At 38.0% G+C, this 20,124-nt stretch overlaps 1 protein-coding gene across 15 annotated transcripts in view; it reads right to left on the reverse strand.

Moving 5' to 3' along the window:
• LOC125932768 (uncharacterized) overlaps positions 1–20,124 on the reverse strand; it is a 789,340-nt gene that overhangs the window by 117,193 nt on the left and 652,023 nt on the right. The window contains exon 5 of one of the 15 annotated variants that reach the window (XM_049645315.1): positions 7,623–8,155. The exons of the other annotated variants lie outside the window; for them this stretch is intronic. Within the exon in view, the coding sequence (XP_049501272.1) occupies positions 8,124–8,155 (32 nt within the window). The 3' untranslated portion in view covers positions 7,623–8,123. Of the gene's footprint in view, positions 1–7,622; positions 8,156–20,124 lie in introns of those variants that run through there. 15 annotated transcript variants of the gene reach the window in all.

Consider the following 20,124-nt stretch of genomic DNA (forward strand, 5'->3'; position numbering starts at 1 on the left):
AAAGAAAGAAAGAAAGAAAGAAAGAAAGAAAGAAAGAAAGAAAGAAAAGGAGGAAAGAAAAGGAGGAAAGAAAGAAGAGAAAGAAAGAGAAAGAAAAGGAGAGAGAGAGGGAGAGAGAGGGGAAGGAAGGAAGGAAGGAAGGAAGGAAGGAAGGAAGGAAGGAAGGAAATGACCCTTTAAAGCCTTTTTCTAATTTCTAATGATAATATAAAATATGGTGGCCCCTTTTTGATAGTCAGTTTGTGGGCGGATGGTTTGAATATGTGATGGACTGGGAGACATAAATAGAAAATATATTTTCTTGTGATTCATCAATTCCCTGCGCTATTTTAAAAACTCACATTTTTTATTTTGTGTTCTCTTAATTTCTTGGTGTGACAAATAACTCATTCATGGTCTTTTACACTGATTTTAATAAATTATGAATAAAATGTTTGCAGTATGAACATTTCATCTTCCATAGTCTCGATATTCAGATGTTTGTTCTTACTTAGACACAGCCTTTATTTTCTATTTAGTAGATCTAGGTGACGCAAATGAGTATTTGCTTATGAATACGAAACATCCATTAACACTTATTAACAAACAAAAGTATTCTGCCCCACCAGATGAACATCTGAAAACTGAGCAGGCACATCCTTCTGGTTTTCAGGTAAAATTTAAAGATTATCGTATTCATGATTATAAAAATTTGAATTCTACTTCTTAAGCATTTGTTCTGTGCCAGCACCACTCTAGATGCATTGGATGTATTTTATGCTATCTTTAACTTATCTTGTTAGATAATGTTTATCTTCTCCATTTTCGTGGAAAATAATTGAGATTTAGAGAGCTTATATGACTATTCCAAGGTCACTTAAATGGAAAATGGCAGAACTAGGATTTCAGTTAAGGTCAATGATATTCCAAGTCCGAAACTCTTAATTACTAGAATACATGATATTACTCAGGGAAAATATGCTTAAATTTACCACAAAGAGATTCCCTTCAAGATTTCCAGGTGTTAACTCCTCTATAAACACCAAAAAACCTATAGCTTCTTCATATTACAACCATCATGAGATGTCAATAATGCCCAAACCTGGCCATTTCAGATGTTTATCTCAAATATGAGTTGCATTTTATTTTATTTACATTCATTTCAATCTCTTTTTCTTTCATTTACCAAAAAAACTTTCAGAATTTCATATTATATGATGCCCTATAAATGCCATTTGACTTTAAAATTCCTAATTACCCTTTACATGGTATTCATCTGTGAGCATGGACTCTTGCATATAAGGAATGTCAGACAGAGGTTGGATCTCCCTCAACCTAAGATATTATTTTTGATTTTTAATTTAATATTTGTTACAGGATACTAGGTCGATAAAATGTCAGTGTCAGTAAGCACATTTGAGCACAAACACACTCACAAAGCAGGCAGGTCCATCAGGACTTTTGTCACTGCAATTTGGAAATGTCATTTTGCTCAGTGTTCTCAGGCAAGGAGTAGTGGGGATAGGAAAACTCATTCTTTGCGTGGATGCGGACACTTAGAGCATCTCTCATCTAACAATAAGATCAAAATATGAACATGAGGGGAGTGGTCTTGACCTTAACAGACATTTACTACAACTGTTAGAGCTGGATAAAATCTAAAAAAGAAATTAGTAGACACCAGCCACTTTTGAGTCCTCCATGGGAAATTACATAGAATTACTAGCTCTAAGAGCATGAGCTTCCTTGGGAACCTGGAAGAAAAGTCTGTGTAGTGTTCAGGGAGGCAGAGAAGCAGTGCTTTTGGCCAATCTCTTTTGTTGTGCTCCAATTGTTAATTCCTTAAGGCCTATTAAAGTTTCTTATGAAATACTCTAACTTTAAGGGATGAAAATCTAATCAATAAGTGTGCGATAATACATCTTTCTTTGCTTTTTCCTTTTTTTTTTTTTTTTGGTCAGGTTTATTATGTTATAATTTACATAATAAAATTCACCTTTATATTCAATTTTAATTTGGCAAATTTGACAAATACACTTGATCTTAGCCAAAAGGCCGAGAAGCGATACAAATTTGACAAATATATACAGTCATGTAAATACCACCACCACAGTAAAAATATAGAATATTCATCACTCCCCAAAATTCCCTCCTCCCTTTTTCAGTCAGTCCCCTTTCCCAACCTCTTGTTCATAGTATCCACTGTTCTAATGTCTGTTCCAATGGTTTGGTCTTTCTTGGAATGCTGTCTAAATGGAATTGTATAATATGTATTGTTTGTATAAGAATTTTAAGATTAGCTCATGTTTATTCATGCACTAGTAGATCACTGTGTAGTATGACTGAGCAGTATTTTGTTATATTGATGTAACACCATTTGTTTGTCCTTTCAATAGTTGCTCGACATTTTGAGTTGTTTCCAATTTGGGGCTATTATAAACATTCCAGGACAAGTTTTGTGTGGTCATATATTTTCATATTTCTAGGAGTTAGATTTCTGGGTAATGTGCTTATCTTCATAAGAAACTGCCAAACTGCCTTCCAAAGTTGTTGTGCCATTTTGCATTTTTGCAGGGGTGTATTAGAATTCCAGTTGCTCTACGTTCTTTTCAACACTTGGTATTGTCAGAATTTTTTTTTCGATTTTAGCCATTCTATAAGGCTGTGTTCATCAACTTGTGGCTTTAATTTGCATAAGGTGACCTGACACCTAAATGCAATGTGGTATGTTGTATTGGATTCTGGAAAAACAACACAGGAAAAATACATTATTTAAAGATCTTATGAAATCTGAATAAAGTCTGTCATTGAGTAATAGTTTTGTACCAATGTTAATTCTTAGCTTTGATAAATGTTATGAAATATAGTGATATGATTATGTAAATTAGATGAGTTATAATTAGGGAATTAGTTATTATAGGGAAATTTCTACGCTATATTGCAATAGTACCATGTGTGTAAAAGGTGCAGTTAATAAAGGTGTCATATGACATTTATTAAATTCACCAATAGAAAAATCACAGATCCTTTGGGATCTGCAGCAAGTTCCTGTTCTGCAGAGAACTATACACAATTTGAGAAACAGCTGCTGCTCTGCTACTGCACCCTGGTAAAATGTCTGACCATGGACATCATTTGACCACATGGCCATAGCTGCATGCTGTCAAATTCATGAAGCCCTAAGCTGAATGAGCTCAATAGTAATTCACTGCAATATGAAAGTGGTATATCCAGGTATAACATAAGTAAAGTGGCATAGCTACCAGAGCAGATAGGCCAGATCCCAGTATTACTTGCTGATGTTGCACCTGTGCTTCTTCCCTAGCATCTATCTGCAACCGTATGAGGGAATTCCTTTTGATCATCTGTTAGAAGTAGAAAAAGACCAAACCTCAGACATCTGGCTGACCACTTCGTGTGGAAAGAAAAGCAGTCCAAGATAAGAATGCAAATGGACTAACGGGCAATGGCAATGACTAGCTGGATTTCTGTAGGCCAAGAAGAAATTTGGAAGATTATTGTTGAAGACTTTATACTGTATACTGATGCCCACTAGAAAACAAACTCAATAGAATAAGTGCTGAACCACCAAGCAGTCAGGGCATCAGTCGGTCCTTGCCATCCACCACCTCACTCCTAATACCATGACTTTGTGAGTAGAGTATTACATTAGAAATGCAAGACACATATGGTCCCAATAGCATGTATTGCAACTCACTAAGACTGAATTAACTACTGCTTCTGCTAAACGTTGAACTTGCCACAACATAAACCCACATTAGACCTTAATAAAATAAAATAAAGCCAAGAAGGCTTTTTGGTGGCAGGTTTATTACATTGGATCCCTGCTACCTTGAAGACAGCCATTCATTCTGACTAGAATCAGTATATATTTTGGGTATGGATTATTCTTTCTTGCCTTTAGGGCCTCGGCTAATACACTATCCAAAGGATCGTGTCAGAATATCTGACACACCAACACAGACCAAAAGACCAAGCGATCAACTTCACACCAAAAGAGATATGTCAGTGGACACATGACCATTGATGTCATATTACATATGAAACTACCCCGAGGCTGATGTCCTGACAGAGCTGCAGTACCAGCTTGGAGATGTGAGCACATGAGGTTTTTTTAGTAAGTAGAATTAATAAGTATAGGAACTAAGGGGATACAAACAGGAGTAGCTAGCTTTAATTACTATAATTTGCGATTACTCACGTAGGTTATTTGTACTTCTATTTTATATTACCTTAGACTTTGAGAATCTAGAGCACTTAGTTCCCAGAGGAGTAATACTTCCACCAGAGGACACAGATAAAGTCCCATTCGAATCTATTTTCAGACTTTCAGCCACTCTCTTCTGGTCCTTTGTGCCATGAGAACAGAGGCAAAGAAAAGAGTCAACAGTCTGCCGGGGGTAATTTACCATGACTATCAGTAGGTGATAAATTTATTCATCCATCAGTAGGGATAAATTTATTTATCCCTGAGGGCAGGGATAAATAAATTTAGTGTCTAGGTGATCCATTTGGGAATCATTTAGTATTCCATTACCTAATTCTGATGGTAAATGGAAGTATAGCAGCCATGCATGGAAAGAGCTCTCTGTTATGGAAATATGCCTCTTCCCATCAGTCATGCCTCCTAGACCATCAGGCATAAGGGGAATTTACAAGGGATTATAAAAGAGAAAGGGAAGAAGATGAGATGTACAGTTTGTGGCTTCAAAGTCTACTTAACTAACCTTTATTTTCTAAGTTACTCAAGGGAAAAAGACCACCCAGGATTCTGAAGACATCTCTCCTGTGGTATGAATTTACTACAGAAAGCACATGACTCTGGGTGACAAATGCTGTAAACCACAGTGTATGTCATCCCGCACTGCTCAAATCTCCCCTTTCATGACTGGAATACTCATTTCCTGGCTTCTGGGATTGTTGCTTGTTAATGGCTCATAGCTGAGTACTTCTCTGGACATTACTTTCTGCTAAAGAAAACCACCTTGCCCAAGGATACACCCAGTATTGTGCTGGTAAACTGGTGCTCCAAAAGCAAAGCCTTGAAATAAATATTCACATGATGGCCAATTTTAAGGTATCAACAGTTCAATAACCAGCTTGCAAAATTCTTGGACATTTAGCAATTTGCTCTCTGGAGGCACTACAAACAGATTCCATCACTCTTATGGCTTACAGGCTGACATACCCTTCTTTGGAGGCAGCTTGCCTCTGATGACTAGTCAATGAAAGGTTATTAGGACAAATAGGAAGAACCAATCCAACTCCAGAATGCCTCTGCTACCCTGCTTTGCAGTTTAACCTCCCTTTAACCTCCCTATCCTGATTTGCAGTTTCCCTTCCCCTTCGGGTAAGTTCCTGGAAAACCTCTAGTAAACTTCTTGATGTCTTCAACACAAAATCTGTTTTCAGGGACTAAACCTGGGTCATGTAGAAACACTGTAAAGGTATTCATTCTTTTCTCTTGTTAAACATCTTTTTCTTAACAATGAAATTTATATTTTAGGAAGCAAAAGTGAATGATCATAATATATTTTCCACAAGCTTAAAGTACCATGGAAAGTAGAAGAGAATGGATTAGAAAAGCAATAGGCATAAAGGAGAATAAAAAGTAACTCCAACATCCACGTTAGAGGTGCGAAGGAGCCATCCTCACACTGTGGACACACTTGCCATTTCAGATTCAGAATGTTACCCTGACAAGGTGATATTTCTCTTTCTATGAAAGCTGGTATGAGAAAGATTTAAACATTTTTTTGAGCCCACTTTTTTGAAAATGTAAGCATCCCTGTCTAAAATGGAATTTGTGATGTGGCTGTAATGTTTACTTCACAACAACATAAGAGACAGTTTTATAGAAATCTCATTCCAAAATTCTAAGGGAGTCAAACAAGAATAATTTCCCTGCATTCTCCACTCAGCAACAGGAACCTAATTTTGCCAGCACGCTATGAAACGTGAGATCGTTTAGTCTTTTTGAAGCATTTGACTGGCAGATAAGGATGAAAATTGTCAGATGCCTGGTGGTCAATCTCAGATTTCAGCTATACAGTATTTCTAAATGTGACATTAAATAATTTCTGAGGAAAATACATTTTCTACCCATCTGCTCTGAATAGATATCTTCTAACTTCTCATTACTTAAAAAAATTCCCATGATGTTATACTTAGAAAAAAAATATACCACTGAATAGAAATTTTTCAACAGTCAGACAGAATAATAATGTACATGAATAATACTAAAAGTAAAACCTAAATCATTCTGTAGCTAAGTCTTTCATATGCCCCTTCATTAGTAATATTTCTTGCATATAATTTTAATAGATGCATATTTTGATAAGAATCTTTTATTGTCCTTGGAAAATGGGCTTTGTAACATACCGCTTTAAAGGGAAAAGTAAATATGTAAAAAGAGCAGAGTCAACCTAATTCAAATTTAATTCTGAAAATTTTATACTCTTCACAATGCTTCTCTGAACATCTGAGATCCTGTCCTGCTAATGAAAATGAAAACCAAAAACTATGGTAAGTAGGGTATAAGGAAGGGAAATACTACTTAAGACTCTATAATGTTTCCGACACTATATTAAATACCTTGCAAATGTTATTCATTAATCTTCACTCACATCACCGTAAGCTGTTCCATCTCCATTTGATGGATTGGGAAAATAAATGCCAGTAATTTTCCAAAATCATGTAGTTCTATCTTCTCCTCCCTGTTCCTGATAAACACCAGGAGGCTTCAGGTATCACTTTTCTGAAAACATTACTTCTCTACCCACCTTTACTTTCTAGGAGTAATCCCCAGAGCAATGGCTTTGAATACCACTGTAGTAGGTATCTATTGCTGTGTAACAAATTATCCCAAATTTAGCAGCTTAAAATGAGAACTATCTACTATCTTTCTGAGAATGAGGAATTCATCAGTGGCTTAGGGGGATGGTTTTGATTCAAGGTCTGTCATGAAGTTGTAGTCCAGCTGCCAACTATGCTGGAGTTTATCTGAAGTCTTGACTAACGTTAGCAGATCTGCTTCCAAGATGGCTGTCTCATGTGATTCTTGGAAATAGGCCTCAGTTGCTTCCTGGATGGTAGAAGAAGCCTCAGTTCCTCTTGACTAGGACTACTACACAATGCTGCCTGAGTGTTGTCATGACATGACATCTGCATTTCCCCAGATCAAAGACCCTAAGAGAACTAAGCAGAAGCCACAATGTCATATAACATAGTCTTGGAAGTGACATACCAAGACTTTTGCCATTGTGTATTGTTCAAGCAGACTAATCTCAAAATAATGTGTGAGAGGTCTAAACAAGGCTGTGAATACCAGGAGACAGGAATTTGGCTCAGGTATAAATGGTGGTCTTTGAATTTAATTCTTTAAGTACATCTCCTCAGGTACAATTTCTTTCTAAATCTGAAGACTTGTGAAACTAAAGAGATAAAGAGATCCTGTCACACATTAGACAAAAGATACACCTAAACACCTCTTTGAGGTGAGATAAGCTCTTTACATTGGGCTTATCCTGAGCCATCTGAGGAACAAGTGGTATCTCTAATACTTGGGCTGGAAATCTCCTTCTTTACATCACCCAATTCATTAGATACATCTCCCACTTTCTTCCGTATTGTAGGGAATGGTGTTGCAAAATATTCTGCCACTATACAAAAGGATCTCCTTTATTCTCGTTTCCCAGATTTTCCTCACTTTTGTCAATCACAGCCTCCTCAAGGGCAATGATGTTTCTACAAAACTTCCTTAAGGCTCTTTAGGCTTTTACAGACACCCTCATCAGCCCTCCTCACTTCTATTCACGGACTTACTCCACAACCACTGCCACATTTTTAAGTAAAATCTCCATTAGTTATGAAGTGCTACATAAAAAAACTGTCCCAGAATGTTGCAGCTTGAAAACAACATTTATTATATTACACATTTTCTGATGGTTAGGAATCCAGGAGCCTCTCAGCTGCTTGGTTTTAGTCAGGCTCTCTCAAGTGGTTGTAGTCAAGTTCTGGACTACAGCTGACCTATCTGAGTGTTTGAAGGATGTGCTCTGAAGAGGCTCACTTATATGGCAAAAGGCTCTGTACCTCACCACATACGTTCTTCCATAGGACCGTCAGGTGTCCTCATAACATGGCAGCTGGATTCCTGGAAAGAAAGTGGCCAGAGAGAGCAGAGAACCAATATGGTTTTTATAATTGTGATGGTTAACTTTATGGATCAACTTGGCTGGGCTACAGGGCCCAGATATTTGATCAAATGTTATGCAAGATTTTTTGTGTTTGAGGGTGTTTTCGGATGAGATTAACATTTAAATCAGTACATTCTGAGTAAATCAGACTGCTGTCTAAAATGTGGGTGGTCTCAACCAATCAGCTGAAGGGCTGAATATAAGAAAAATACTAACCTCACTAAACAAGAAGGAATTAATGCCAGCAGACAGCGTCGGACTTCAACGGCAACATTAGCTCTTCTCTGGGTCTCCAGCCTACTGGGGCTCACTATTCAGATTTTAGACTTGCCAGTTTCTATAACTGCATGAGCCAATTCCTTAAATGAATTTCTCTCTCTCACCTATTTCTCTAAAGAACTCTGACTAATACAACAACCTAATCTCAGAAGTGACATGCCATCCTTCTGTATATTCTACTAGTCACTCAGATCAACCTTGATAAAATGAAGAAGGGAACCAAACAAGGCCAGGAACTATTTGGGGTTGTTTTGGAGGTTGGCTACCACAACCATCTGCAATTTAATGATACCCAAATTTATATTTTCAATGACAACATCTCCTTTGAATTATGGATTTATAAATCCAACTGCACGGCTGACATCTATACTTAGGTGTAAAGTCATAAAATTTCATAGAACTCTTGACTCACTGCCCATCACCATCACTTAATCTGTTCATCTGTCAGTGTTCTCAGTTACAGTTAATAGCATTAGTGATCATTGTTCCTCAGGTGAAACTTTGAGTTCAATCTTGGTTCTGTCTGCCTCACACTCCACATCTGATCATGAGTGTGTCAACTACTTTCAAAAACACCCTGGTATCAATGATTTTTCACTTTTCACAGCCTTTATAACTATTGCTGTCATCCAAAACACTATTATTACATGGAAATGGAATCACAGAAAAATAAATACTTTCTCTTCTTCCTTCTATCATTAAGGACCTAAATTTGCCAATCCACTTTGAAATACAATATTTTTAAGATATAAAAAAAATTTGTCTATGGCTGCATACATACAATGCATATTGCCTACGGTCTGTGGTGAGGGGGAGGGGGGAAAACCCTGATTTGTATTGCTTGGTAAGAGTTTCTGAAAATGGCCCCAGCATGTTCTGATGGGGCATCAGAAATATTTTTACAGACTTTTTCCTTTTGCTTTCAGTCCCACTTGAACTCTTTGTCAACTACTACTTGGCATTTTGAATGGGAAGGTGTCACCATTCATCAAATTAACATGCACATACAAATGCATTTTAATGTGCAATGTACACTAAAAGGCCTCCCTCAGATATTATATGAGCCAGCTTTACAACGTAATTTTAGCATTAAGACATTTTATCACAATAGAATTACCAACTCTAATTTGTTTATTTCTTTTCCCCTATCAATGAGTCTTCTCCCAGACCAGCAAGTACTTTTTTCCTTTATTAATGGCACAATGGGAAAATAATTACTAAGATGAGTATGGTTTGGGCCTCTGAGTTTTCAGTAAATAGAGTAAATGGAGTAGAAAATGTGTCTTATGTACCCATATCAAACTCTGTATGGGGCATGGATAAAGATACTCCTGGGGGGTCTTTATGTAATTGCAGGCTGATAAGGACCTCTTCTAGGAAGTGAATGTTCATACTTTGTGATAAGACTAAACTGATCAAGGAGGTGAAAAAAAATCAACATTACAAAAAATGCTGCCTTCTTTCAGTTCCTGTTACACATTTCCTTTCCTGGATAACTCAGGTCAGTATATTAGTTGTCTATAGATATGTAAAAATTACTCCCAATCTTAGCATCTTAATACAATATTGATTATCTCACAGATTCTATAGGTTAGGGTCTGAGAGCAGCTTAGATGGACAGCTCTGGCTCAGGATTGCTCAGCGGTCATAGTCCAGCTTCTGGCCAGCCCTACAGTCATGTGGAGCCGGAGGACCTGCTACAAAGCTCACTCATGTTGTTGCAGGAAGGCCTTGGTTCTTCACCATCTGTTGGCTGAATATCTAAGTTCCTTGTCTTGCAGGTCACTCCACTGGGCTATTCACAACATGGCAGCTTGCCTCCCTGAGAGCCAGTGATTGGAGAGAGAGCCAAAAACATGAGCCACAAAATTACAAATTCATCTCTTAGGTGATAGACCATGATCAGTGCTCTGGGTTCCGTCTGTAGAAGTGATTCACTAAGTCCAAACCACACTCCAGTTGAGCACAGTAAAGCTCCACCTCTTGAAGTGAGAAGCACCAAATAATTGCTGATTCGCTTAAAGCCATCACAGCCGGATAATTAATCACTCATTTCAGGTCATCCCTGGCCCAGATCTGTTTTTAGTACTGATGCACTTGCCAAGCCCTTCTCCCAGAGACTGGCACCCATGCTGGAAGCAGACAACCTTCTTCTTCTGGCTGTACTGTCCCTATAAAACTTGCATAATCTCATGCATTGTCTTATTCTGAAGGAACAGAAAACCTGTAGAAAGGAAATGAAACTTCAGACTTTGTCTTGGACTCATTTTCTAGTGGTTTTGAGAGCAAATTCTAGAGCCAGACTCTTTCATTCCCATACTAACACTGCCACTCAATTGCCATGCAACATTGAAAAATGATTTAAACTATATGCCCTTAAAGTTTTCATCTGTAAAATGCAGAGTATCAATGCCTACCCAGTAGGTCCACTCAGATGATTAAATGAGGCATTATATATAAAGTGCTTAGAATATTGCTGGGCATATATTTATTATAAGTATTATTTTCATTAATATCATTATTTTTATTACCATTATTTTAATTGAAATCATATCCATCCCCTAGTCCCATTCATAGTCTATAAAAAGGGCATGCATTCCATAAACATAAGAACTTGGTAATGAGCCAGACTTTGTTTTAGGCATTGGAGATTCAGTAGTGAAAAAAATAAGACAAAAATCCTGCTTTGTGGGAGCTTCTATTTTTGTGACTTTTGCTCACATCACTCATGATCTTCTCCATAGCTTTTCTAAAGGTTTATTTATTTTTGAGAAACCAAGTACACGTAGGGGAGGGGCAGAGAGAGAGAGGGGAACAGAGGGTCTGAAGCAGGCTCCTCTCTGACAGCAGCAAGCCCAACATGGGTTCTGAACCCACAAGCCGGAAGATCATGACCTGAGAAAGTAGATGCTCAACTGACTGAGCCACCCAGACACTCCTACTCCATAGCTTTACTAAGATGAAATGGGGACAACGGCAATTAGAGGGTATGTAGAGCAAAGCTGAAGATGGAGAGAAGATGCTGGTTGAAGGCGTATACCTTAATTATCAGAAGAATATTCTGCTACCCTGCACTATGTGTTTCCAAGAAAAAAACAGAACAAGCCTTGGCTTTGTCAGTAACTTGTCAATCTGACCAAGTCATTTATCCTTTCCCAAGGTGTTTCTCACTTGCAAATGAGGGTGATGGAGTTTTTACTGCATTCATGTCTTTAAAAAAATTTTTTTTTAATAATGGTCTTTCAGACAAGATCAAAATTCCTCAGAAATGCTTCTAGGATTCTGCAGCATTGTACTGTAATTTGACCTAATTTATTCCTCGATATTTTATTCTTAAAAACTTCAATACAAACCTCATGCAATCAAATGGGCCATACCAAATATAGTATGCTAGAGTCCATATGGATTAAGATTTTTCTGAAGTAATTTACTCACTAATAAAAAAATCATAATCTGAACTTACAAAATAGAAACTAAGTTTTACTTGGTTTTACCTATTGCAATACTGTATAGGAGATGAATTGAAAATAGGGTATCATAAAATGACTGAAATTTGTTTGCCTACATAATGACTAAAATTCTGAGCCACTATCATTTGCCAGAATCTTCCCTTGTGTGTTCCACGTTTTTCATTTAAATTTAAGAACAATTCTATGTTGTTTGCATTCATATCTTCTTTTCAAAGAGTGAAGAAACAGGCTAGAAAGATTAAGTAACTTGCCTAAGGTATGATTGTGGTGGCATGGCCAGAATTTTAATTTAATTTTAATTGTAATGTGCTTTTAACTACCACAGTATAATTATTTTTAGGATCTCTGATTACGATCACCACCATATTTGTCTACCTTTCCATTCTGTTACATGGAAAACCAGCTCTGAATATTGAAGGGTGAGTGTCAACAGACAAGTCTGATGGTAAAAGTTTCAACGTAAATAACTTCCCAGGAGACATGTGGTATGTATGACTGTGATTCCAAACAATAATATATTCATCTGTTTCTGTTGCAGTGTAATAATCAGTTGCAAAACCATTTCGCTTTCATGTTGGTGATGGCTCACCAAACACACGGTCACTGTTTCTGTGCTATGCCCCCACTGTAGCCATGTACTTCTGCCTCCCATCTATCCAGTCCCATCCCATACCACTGCGGCATCATTCAAATTACATCCAGAATGACATTTCTAGGGGTGCCTGGGTGGCTCAGTCACTTAAGTGTCTGACTTTGGCTCTGGTCATGATCTCACCATTCATAGGCTCAAGCCCCGCGTGGGTCTGTGTGCTGAAAGCACAGAGCCTGGAGCCTGCTTTGGATTCTGTGTTTCTCTCTCTCTCTACCCCTCCCCCACTCACGGTCTGTCTGTCTGTCTCTCTCAAAAATTAATGCACATTTAAAAAGTTTTCAAAATGATATTTCTAAAGCATAGATTATCATGCCCCTCTCCTGGGTGTTGTCTACAGTGTCTCCTTCTATATTTACATCCCTCGGCTTTACATTTAAGGTTTCTCACAATCTAGTCCCAGTCTACTTTTCTAGAAAATTTTACCATTATACTTCTTGCAGCTTAAATTCTGGTCTTGCTTTAAAACATATACACATAATTCTGAAATTACCATTTGGTATTTCATAGTGCCTAGAACAGCACTGACATGGCAAAAGCACCAATCAATACTTGTTGATGAAAACTGTCCATGACTAAGTCCAGTCATTGTAAAATATTGAATCGTATTCCCTACTTTAACATTTATTTATGTATTTATTTATTTCAAGCTCCACTGTCAGCATGGAACCCTATGTGAGGCTCACAAGCCATGTGACTCACAAGCCATGAGATCGTGACCTGTGCCAAAATCAAGAGCTAGCTGCATAACCTACTAAGCCACCCAAGTGCCCTTTTAATTTAATTTTTATTACATTAAATGAGGGTACAAAAACACAACATTATAATGATAATGTTATAATGATATACTTTATAATGATATAATACGTTATAATGATAATAAATCTCAGTCAGTGGCCTCAAACCTCTTTAGAAGTTTACTTCATTGACGTGCAATAAGTAAACATTCAGTAAATCAGGAGAATAAAAGAATCTCGCAAATATTCCCACGTCCAAGATTTCAACTGAATTAATGACCAAAAATCTGAGGGAAGTGGCTTCCTAAATTGTAAATGCCACATTTCTTGTTTTCTCCAGCTTGATAAGTTTATGGTTGAGCAGCACAATTAATAGCTACTATTTTTGTAAAGCACATGGAAAGCAGTATTTTGTCTAGCTCTGTGGGTGGCATTAAGCTAGCAAAACATTCTACTTGGCATTATCCTGACACCAGTCAATGAAGCCATCAGGCAAATGAAACTGCTTTTGTGATAAGCAACACAGTAATTGAAAATTGTCATTTTTTTTTTCCCCAGGAAAATTTGAAACTTTCATTTCAACATTTTTCAAATCACCAGGAAGGAAGGAATATTTATAAAATGAGAAAAAAGGGCACAGTCAGGGTGTCATTTTTCTCGGTGAATTATACACAATGAAGGAAGATAGTAAAACAATAATTCAAATTTAAACCCGAGTTGGTGCAGTAGCTTAATTGCACAGGCATTTATTCAGTGCTATAGGTAAATGTGTAGGCAATGATTTGCCACAACATAGATGGAGCTAGAGAATATTATGCTAAGTGAAATAAGTCAGCCAGAGAAAGACAAATACCATGTGCTTTCACTCCTATGTGGAATTTAAGAAACAAAACAAACAGGGGTGCCTGGGTGGCTAGTTGGTTAAGTGTCTGAATCCTGCCCAGGTCATGATCTCACAGCTAGTGGGTTTGAGCTCCTCTGTGCTGACAGCCTGGAGACTGCTTCAGATTCTGTGTCTCCCTCTCCCACTGCCCCTCCCCCGCTCACACTCTGTCTCTCTGTCTCTCAAAAATGAATAAACATTAAAAAATTAAAAAAAAAAAAAAAAGAAACCAAACAAAGGGAAAAACAAAGAGGAGGCAAAGCAAGAAACAGACTTAACTACAGAGAACAAACTGATGGTTACCAGAGGGGAGGTGAATGCAAGGGAGGGTGAAATAGGTGATGGGGATTAAGGAGGGCACATGTCAGGATGAGCACCAGGTGTTGTATAGAAGTGTTGAATCATTATATTGTACACCTGAAACTAACATTATGCTGTATGTTAATTAACTGGAATTTAAATAAAAGCTTTAAAAAACTATTACCAAATATTTCAATTATTAAAAAACTGTGTTGGCAATGATGTCAGAGCAAAACGCTTCCTGGTACAATTGGTGGTGCTAGAGGTGATGAGGTTTTGAAATGGTGGGGGTTCAAAGCTGATGACCTAGAAAGAATTCTTGAAGATGCCTTTGGTGCAAACATGTGATTTTATTAAAGCACAGGGACAGGACCTGTGGGCAGAAAGAGCTGCACTGGGGTTGTGAAGAGTGACTGGTTATATACTCTGGAGTTGGGGGAGGTAAAGTCAAAAGGGAGGCCTCCAGAAGGACTTTGATATGCTAAAGAGGACTCCTAAGAGAGTGAGGCTTGCTATTATCTAGCTAAGGTTGTGTTTCCTCTAGTAAGGCATTAACATTAGGACAGTAGGGGGTTCCTAGAGAAATACAGAGAAATACTCTGTAATTGCCTCAAGTATTTGTCAATGGCGCAGATTATAAGGAAATTTAATTTTACCTGCTATTTCCTTCTTGCCTTTCTTCCCCACATCACTATGGAGGAGAAGGTGATGTTAGGGGATCCAGGAAATTGAGTCTACAGGTTTCTGGGGATTAGGCTATTGACAGGATTACCTTTTTCTTGTAATTTACTAAGATATTTGGAAACTGAAGGACACTCATGTCCTGCATGACTGTGATCTCTATCAGTTAACCATTTGTTTTCTTTCATTTCCTTTGTTCTTGGGCAGCCAGGAGTGCCTGAGGAATATCACCCATATCCCACAGGAGGTGGGGAGGTGGGGTGTACTAGCTTGTACTTTGTCCTCAGCTTTCCTTACTCCCTCATCAGTGGGGCATCACTAAATTGAACTGGTAGGTGCTCTCTTTTCATTAGAATCCAGCAGTTAACTGGTTAGAGATGATAACTGAGGATCAGGTGTAAGGTGTGGACCAATGAGCTGGAACCATCAATCAGTTGAGGATAACCCTAGGTTACAAAACAGGATTAATTTCACCTCAAAGGAGTCAAAAGCAAAATTCTACATCAAGATAGTAAACTGAGCAAACAAGTTGAACTTTGTTCTCTCCCGACATCACACTGGATCAAAACAACAACAACAACATACTATTGGAAGAAGAATAAATTCCCAATTGTGTCAAAAACAGGAGAAGGTAACATTGAAAGACCAAAAGAAAAAAAAAAAAGTTGAAGAATTTCTATATGATATAAATCAGATGATACTGATTAGTGAAAAAATAAATCAAAGATCAATTGATATTTAAGAAAAGCATAAATGAACAAACACCTGAGTCTGGAGGACACAAGAAATTCTGCTAAGAACAAATGGGATTTTAAATAAGTCTGATTAGTGTCCTTGATGAAGGAGAGTAGGGCAAGCTGAGGGCAAAGTATAGGTTAACAGCACCACATCCCCCCCCCCCACTCCCATCCCGGGATATGTGTGATATTCCTCAGACACTCCTGGCTGCCCAAGAACAGGGGAAAGGAAGGAAAGATGATTAACTGATAGAGATTACAGTCATGCAGGACAGGAGTCTCCTTCACTTTACGGATAATTTAGTAAACTGCAAGAAAAAGGCAATCTTATCCATAGCCTAATCTCCAGAAACCTATAGAATCCATTTCCTGGAGCCCTAATATCACCCTCATCAAGATGTAAGGGGGTTTAAGTGCTTGCCATGGTGATGTGGGAAACAAAGGCAAATGAAAAATTAAATTCCCTTACTGCCTACAGCACAGTGACAAGTCCTTGAAACAAGCAATGTGACCTTCCTCTAGGAGCTCAGCTGCCTCCATGATGACGCTTTGCTAGGGGCAAAAGGGAATTATCCTGATCCCCCCAGGATCCTGTGAGTCTCCTTAAACACATAGAAATTCCTTTGCAAACCTCCTTTATCTTTAACCCCCAAGTATATGCTGGCACTTATAATCCAAGCATATGGCTCCTGATATACATCTGAAGGGTCTCATGACTGAGGTTTTACTAAACAGTAATAAATGATGTTTTCCTAATAACAGCTAGCCCCTCAAGGCCCTGGAAACTTTGCTTCCAAAATTCCTTAGAGACTTACACTGTCCCTAACCCCCTCCCAACCTGAAGGTATGTAATCAGTCACTCTTCACAACCCCAGTGCAGCTCTTGCTGCCCAAGGGTCCTGTCCCCAGGCTTTAATAAAATCACCTTTTTGCACCAAAGATATCTTCAAGAATTCTTTCTTGGCCATCAGCTCCAAACCCCACCATCACCCCAAAATCCCATCATCCTCAGAGAAATTACAAAAGGTATTAAATTCACAAAATGTAGTAATAGTCTGTTAAAAAATAAGAGGGGGTAATAATAAAAAGAAAAAAAATTAGTTCGTGGAATTAAAAAAACCTCTATCAAAATTTTGAAATCAATAAAAATATGTATTTATAGTTTGAAAGTGAGTTTATTTTTTTTAAGTGTTTATTTTTGGGAGAGAGAGAGAGAAAGAGAGAGAGAGCACATGAGCAAGCGGGGGAAGGGCAGACAGAAGGGAGACACAGAACTGGAAGCAGGCTCCAGGCTCTGAGATGTCAGCACAGAGCCCGGATGCGGGGCTCCAACTCACTAACGGAGTGATCATGACTTGAGCCGAAGTCAGACACTTAACCCACTGAGCCACCACGTGCCCTGAGAGTGAGTTTAGATCCAATTAATAATCTCATAGAAAGTCAAGGAAATTTTCACATTGTAGATAGAAAATATAGGAGGAAATATTAGAGACCTGGCAATCAGATTCTGAATAGTCTATTTATATGCTAGGCTAAAATCCTACATACGATTTATTTCTACTTTCTCTTTAACAGAATAGGGACTGTGTTTGAGATTAAATTTGTTGCCTTTGGTTTTAAATTTCTAGGTAGTTTTTTTTAATTTTTTTAATGTTTATTTATTTTTGACAAAGAGAGAGAGAGACAGAGCATGAGTGGGGGAGGGGCAGAGAGAGAGGGAGACACGGAATCCGAAGCAGGTTCCAGGCTGTGAGCTGTCAGCACAGAGCCCGATGTGGGGCTCGAACTCACAGACCGTGAGATCATGACCTGAGCCAAAGTCAGACACTCAACAGACTGAGCCACGCAGGTGCCCCTGTAGGTAGTTTTTTTTTTTTTCTTCCTGGGCTTGTGAAGTTGTCCTTTTCTATTCATTTGTTTACTTTTTCATTATGGTCAGATGATATTTCACAGATATTTATAATGTGAGTTATATTTTGCACATCCAAATCTGTCTGATAGGTAGATAGATAATAAAGCTTATGCTGTTTTATTCAAATAGTTTTTCAATTCTGAGAGCAGGAAGTGTCTTAGCATTAAGCTAAGCTATGGTGAGGTAATAATTTCTTACTATTTTCTTTCTTATTCATGCCACATATTTAATATATGCTATATGTGGGAAGGATTGTGTCTCAGTTCCACACAGCCGCTCAAGCCCCAGACTGAGAGGCCCTGCCTTCTTGTGGCCACTCCATCTAGAACATGTGGCCTTCTCGGTTGGTGGAATAAAGAAGACATTGCTGAAGAATGAGGTGCAGCTCTTCCATACTTCACCCTGGAAGTGACATCCAATACTTCTGCCCTCTTCGAGTTTGCTGGAACTAGTTACACAGTTCCACCTAACTGAAAGAGGTCTAAAGAAGGTAAGGGAACAGAAGAGATCTTTGGTGAGCCCTACTGTTTTCTACCGCAGTGTGTTGAAGGGTTATGCAATGACTGGAGCATAACACAGTGGCTAAGACAGCAAGTTCTGAAGTCAGACTGGCTGTTGTCAAAATCCTACAGTCATCAATTACATTACCATCTCTGTGCCTTATACTGAAAATAGGAATAAGAAAGATCCTTACTTCATGGGATTGTTGGGAAGACAAAATAAGTTAGTACAAACTTAGTACTTAGAATGGGGTCCAGCATTTAGTAAGCACTCTATAAATATTAGCCGTTGGCACAATTATCATCTTTTTTGTACATCAGGCAGTGTAGGTGTAGTAGAGTCCCCTCCCTAAGGAATGTGGTGAGAGAGAGAAAAAAAAACCCTCAAGATAAGAGAAGGCAACCTGGCTATACGCATATGTGACATTCTTCAGGACTCTGTATGTCTGTACAGAGACATTCAGGACTCTGAATGTCATGACATTCCTCATGACCCTGTAACATCAGACCACCAAATCAGAAGGCATGTCTGCGTGTTACCATGTATGAGAGACAAAGAAGTAGAAATTTATAAAAGTCTACACCTCACTGTGCTTGGGGCTCAGTTTTTCAGGTATAAACCCAATTGAGCCTGTGCCAGCACAAATAAAGCTGCTTCCTGGAAAGAAAAGCCTCGGTGTCACGACTCATTGTGCGATCCTTGATCCCGTTACATAGGCTTTCAATGTTGTTATAGATGATGTTGTTAATTACATTAAGGTTTATGATTGTCATATTCTTGGTGTGGGTGATCAAAATAGAAATTTCAAATAAATCCCTTACTTATCAGTTGAACTGAGGGAGGGGGATGCCAGAGAAGTGTCCATTTCAATAAAAGATTGAGGAGTCTCTGGAGAAACAACTTTACCCAGCAGTAAAGAGAGCCAGGCATGATGACCTTGACACCATAACTAAGCCTAGAGAGGACAGGGGAATTCCAAATACAGCATGACAATACTTGACAATTAGCTTTGCCTCCTCATTGATCTCCCTCAGATTCATGTACCAACTGTATGCATGCATAAGGGGATTTTAACTTGAATATTAAAATACTGCTTTGCTAAGTATTCAACACTGTAGCACAATGGTAACATATTTCCAAATACGACACACAAAAAGCAGAGCATCAGTTCACAAAACAACATATTCCGGCTTTGCTCCCTTGAGTGCTTGCTAGTTCCAGAGGAGGCATTCCCAGTGCGATACCTAGAAGCGTGGTGGCCACTGAAAGTGTTTTGTGTATTTACATATTTGTCTGCTAAATTGGTTCTTTTCCTATTCATTCTCTGGCTATGATTTTGTACTGAAAACAATAAAATAATAGGTAATATTTAGTGTCTCTCTATTGGGTGCCAGGCACCTGGTTTGACACATTCCATAAATTACAACATTTTCAGATACTTTTATCCTACCTATAAATTTTTTTTTCCATTTTAAGGTTGAGAACACTGAGATTTGATTTTATCTTACAATTACATTTTATATCATGATTTGGAATGAGTTTTGATGCCAAAGTCTTCATCTTTCTCTCTAGGCTGCTTTGCCCCAGGTGTATTCAGGTAGTACATATAGCCAAAAACAAAGTGCCATATAAAAAGTATTTCAATGTTTTGAACTCATAGACTCCATTCTTTAATTTTAGTTGTTCTTAAGGGTTCATTTTGATTATTTTTTAAAAATTTCTGATTATCTATAAGAGAAAACAAATGAATAAAACCCAATGTGGATTGTCTTTATGA

Source organism: Panthera uncia, chromosome D2 (assembly GCF_023721935.1).
Source record: "Panthera uncia isolate 11264 chromosome D2, Puncia_PCG_1.0, whole genome shotgun sequence".
Classification (NCBI taxonomy): Eukaryota; Metazoa; Chordata; class Mammalia; order Carnivora; family Felidae; genus Panthera; species Panthera uncia.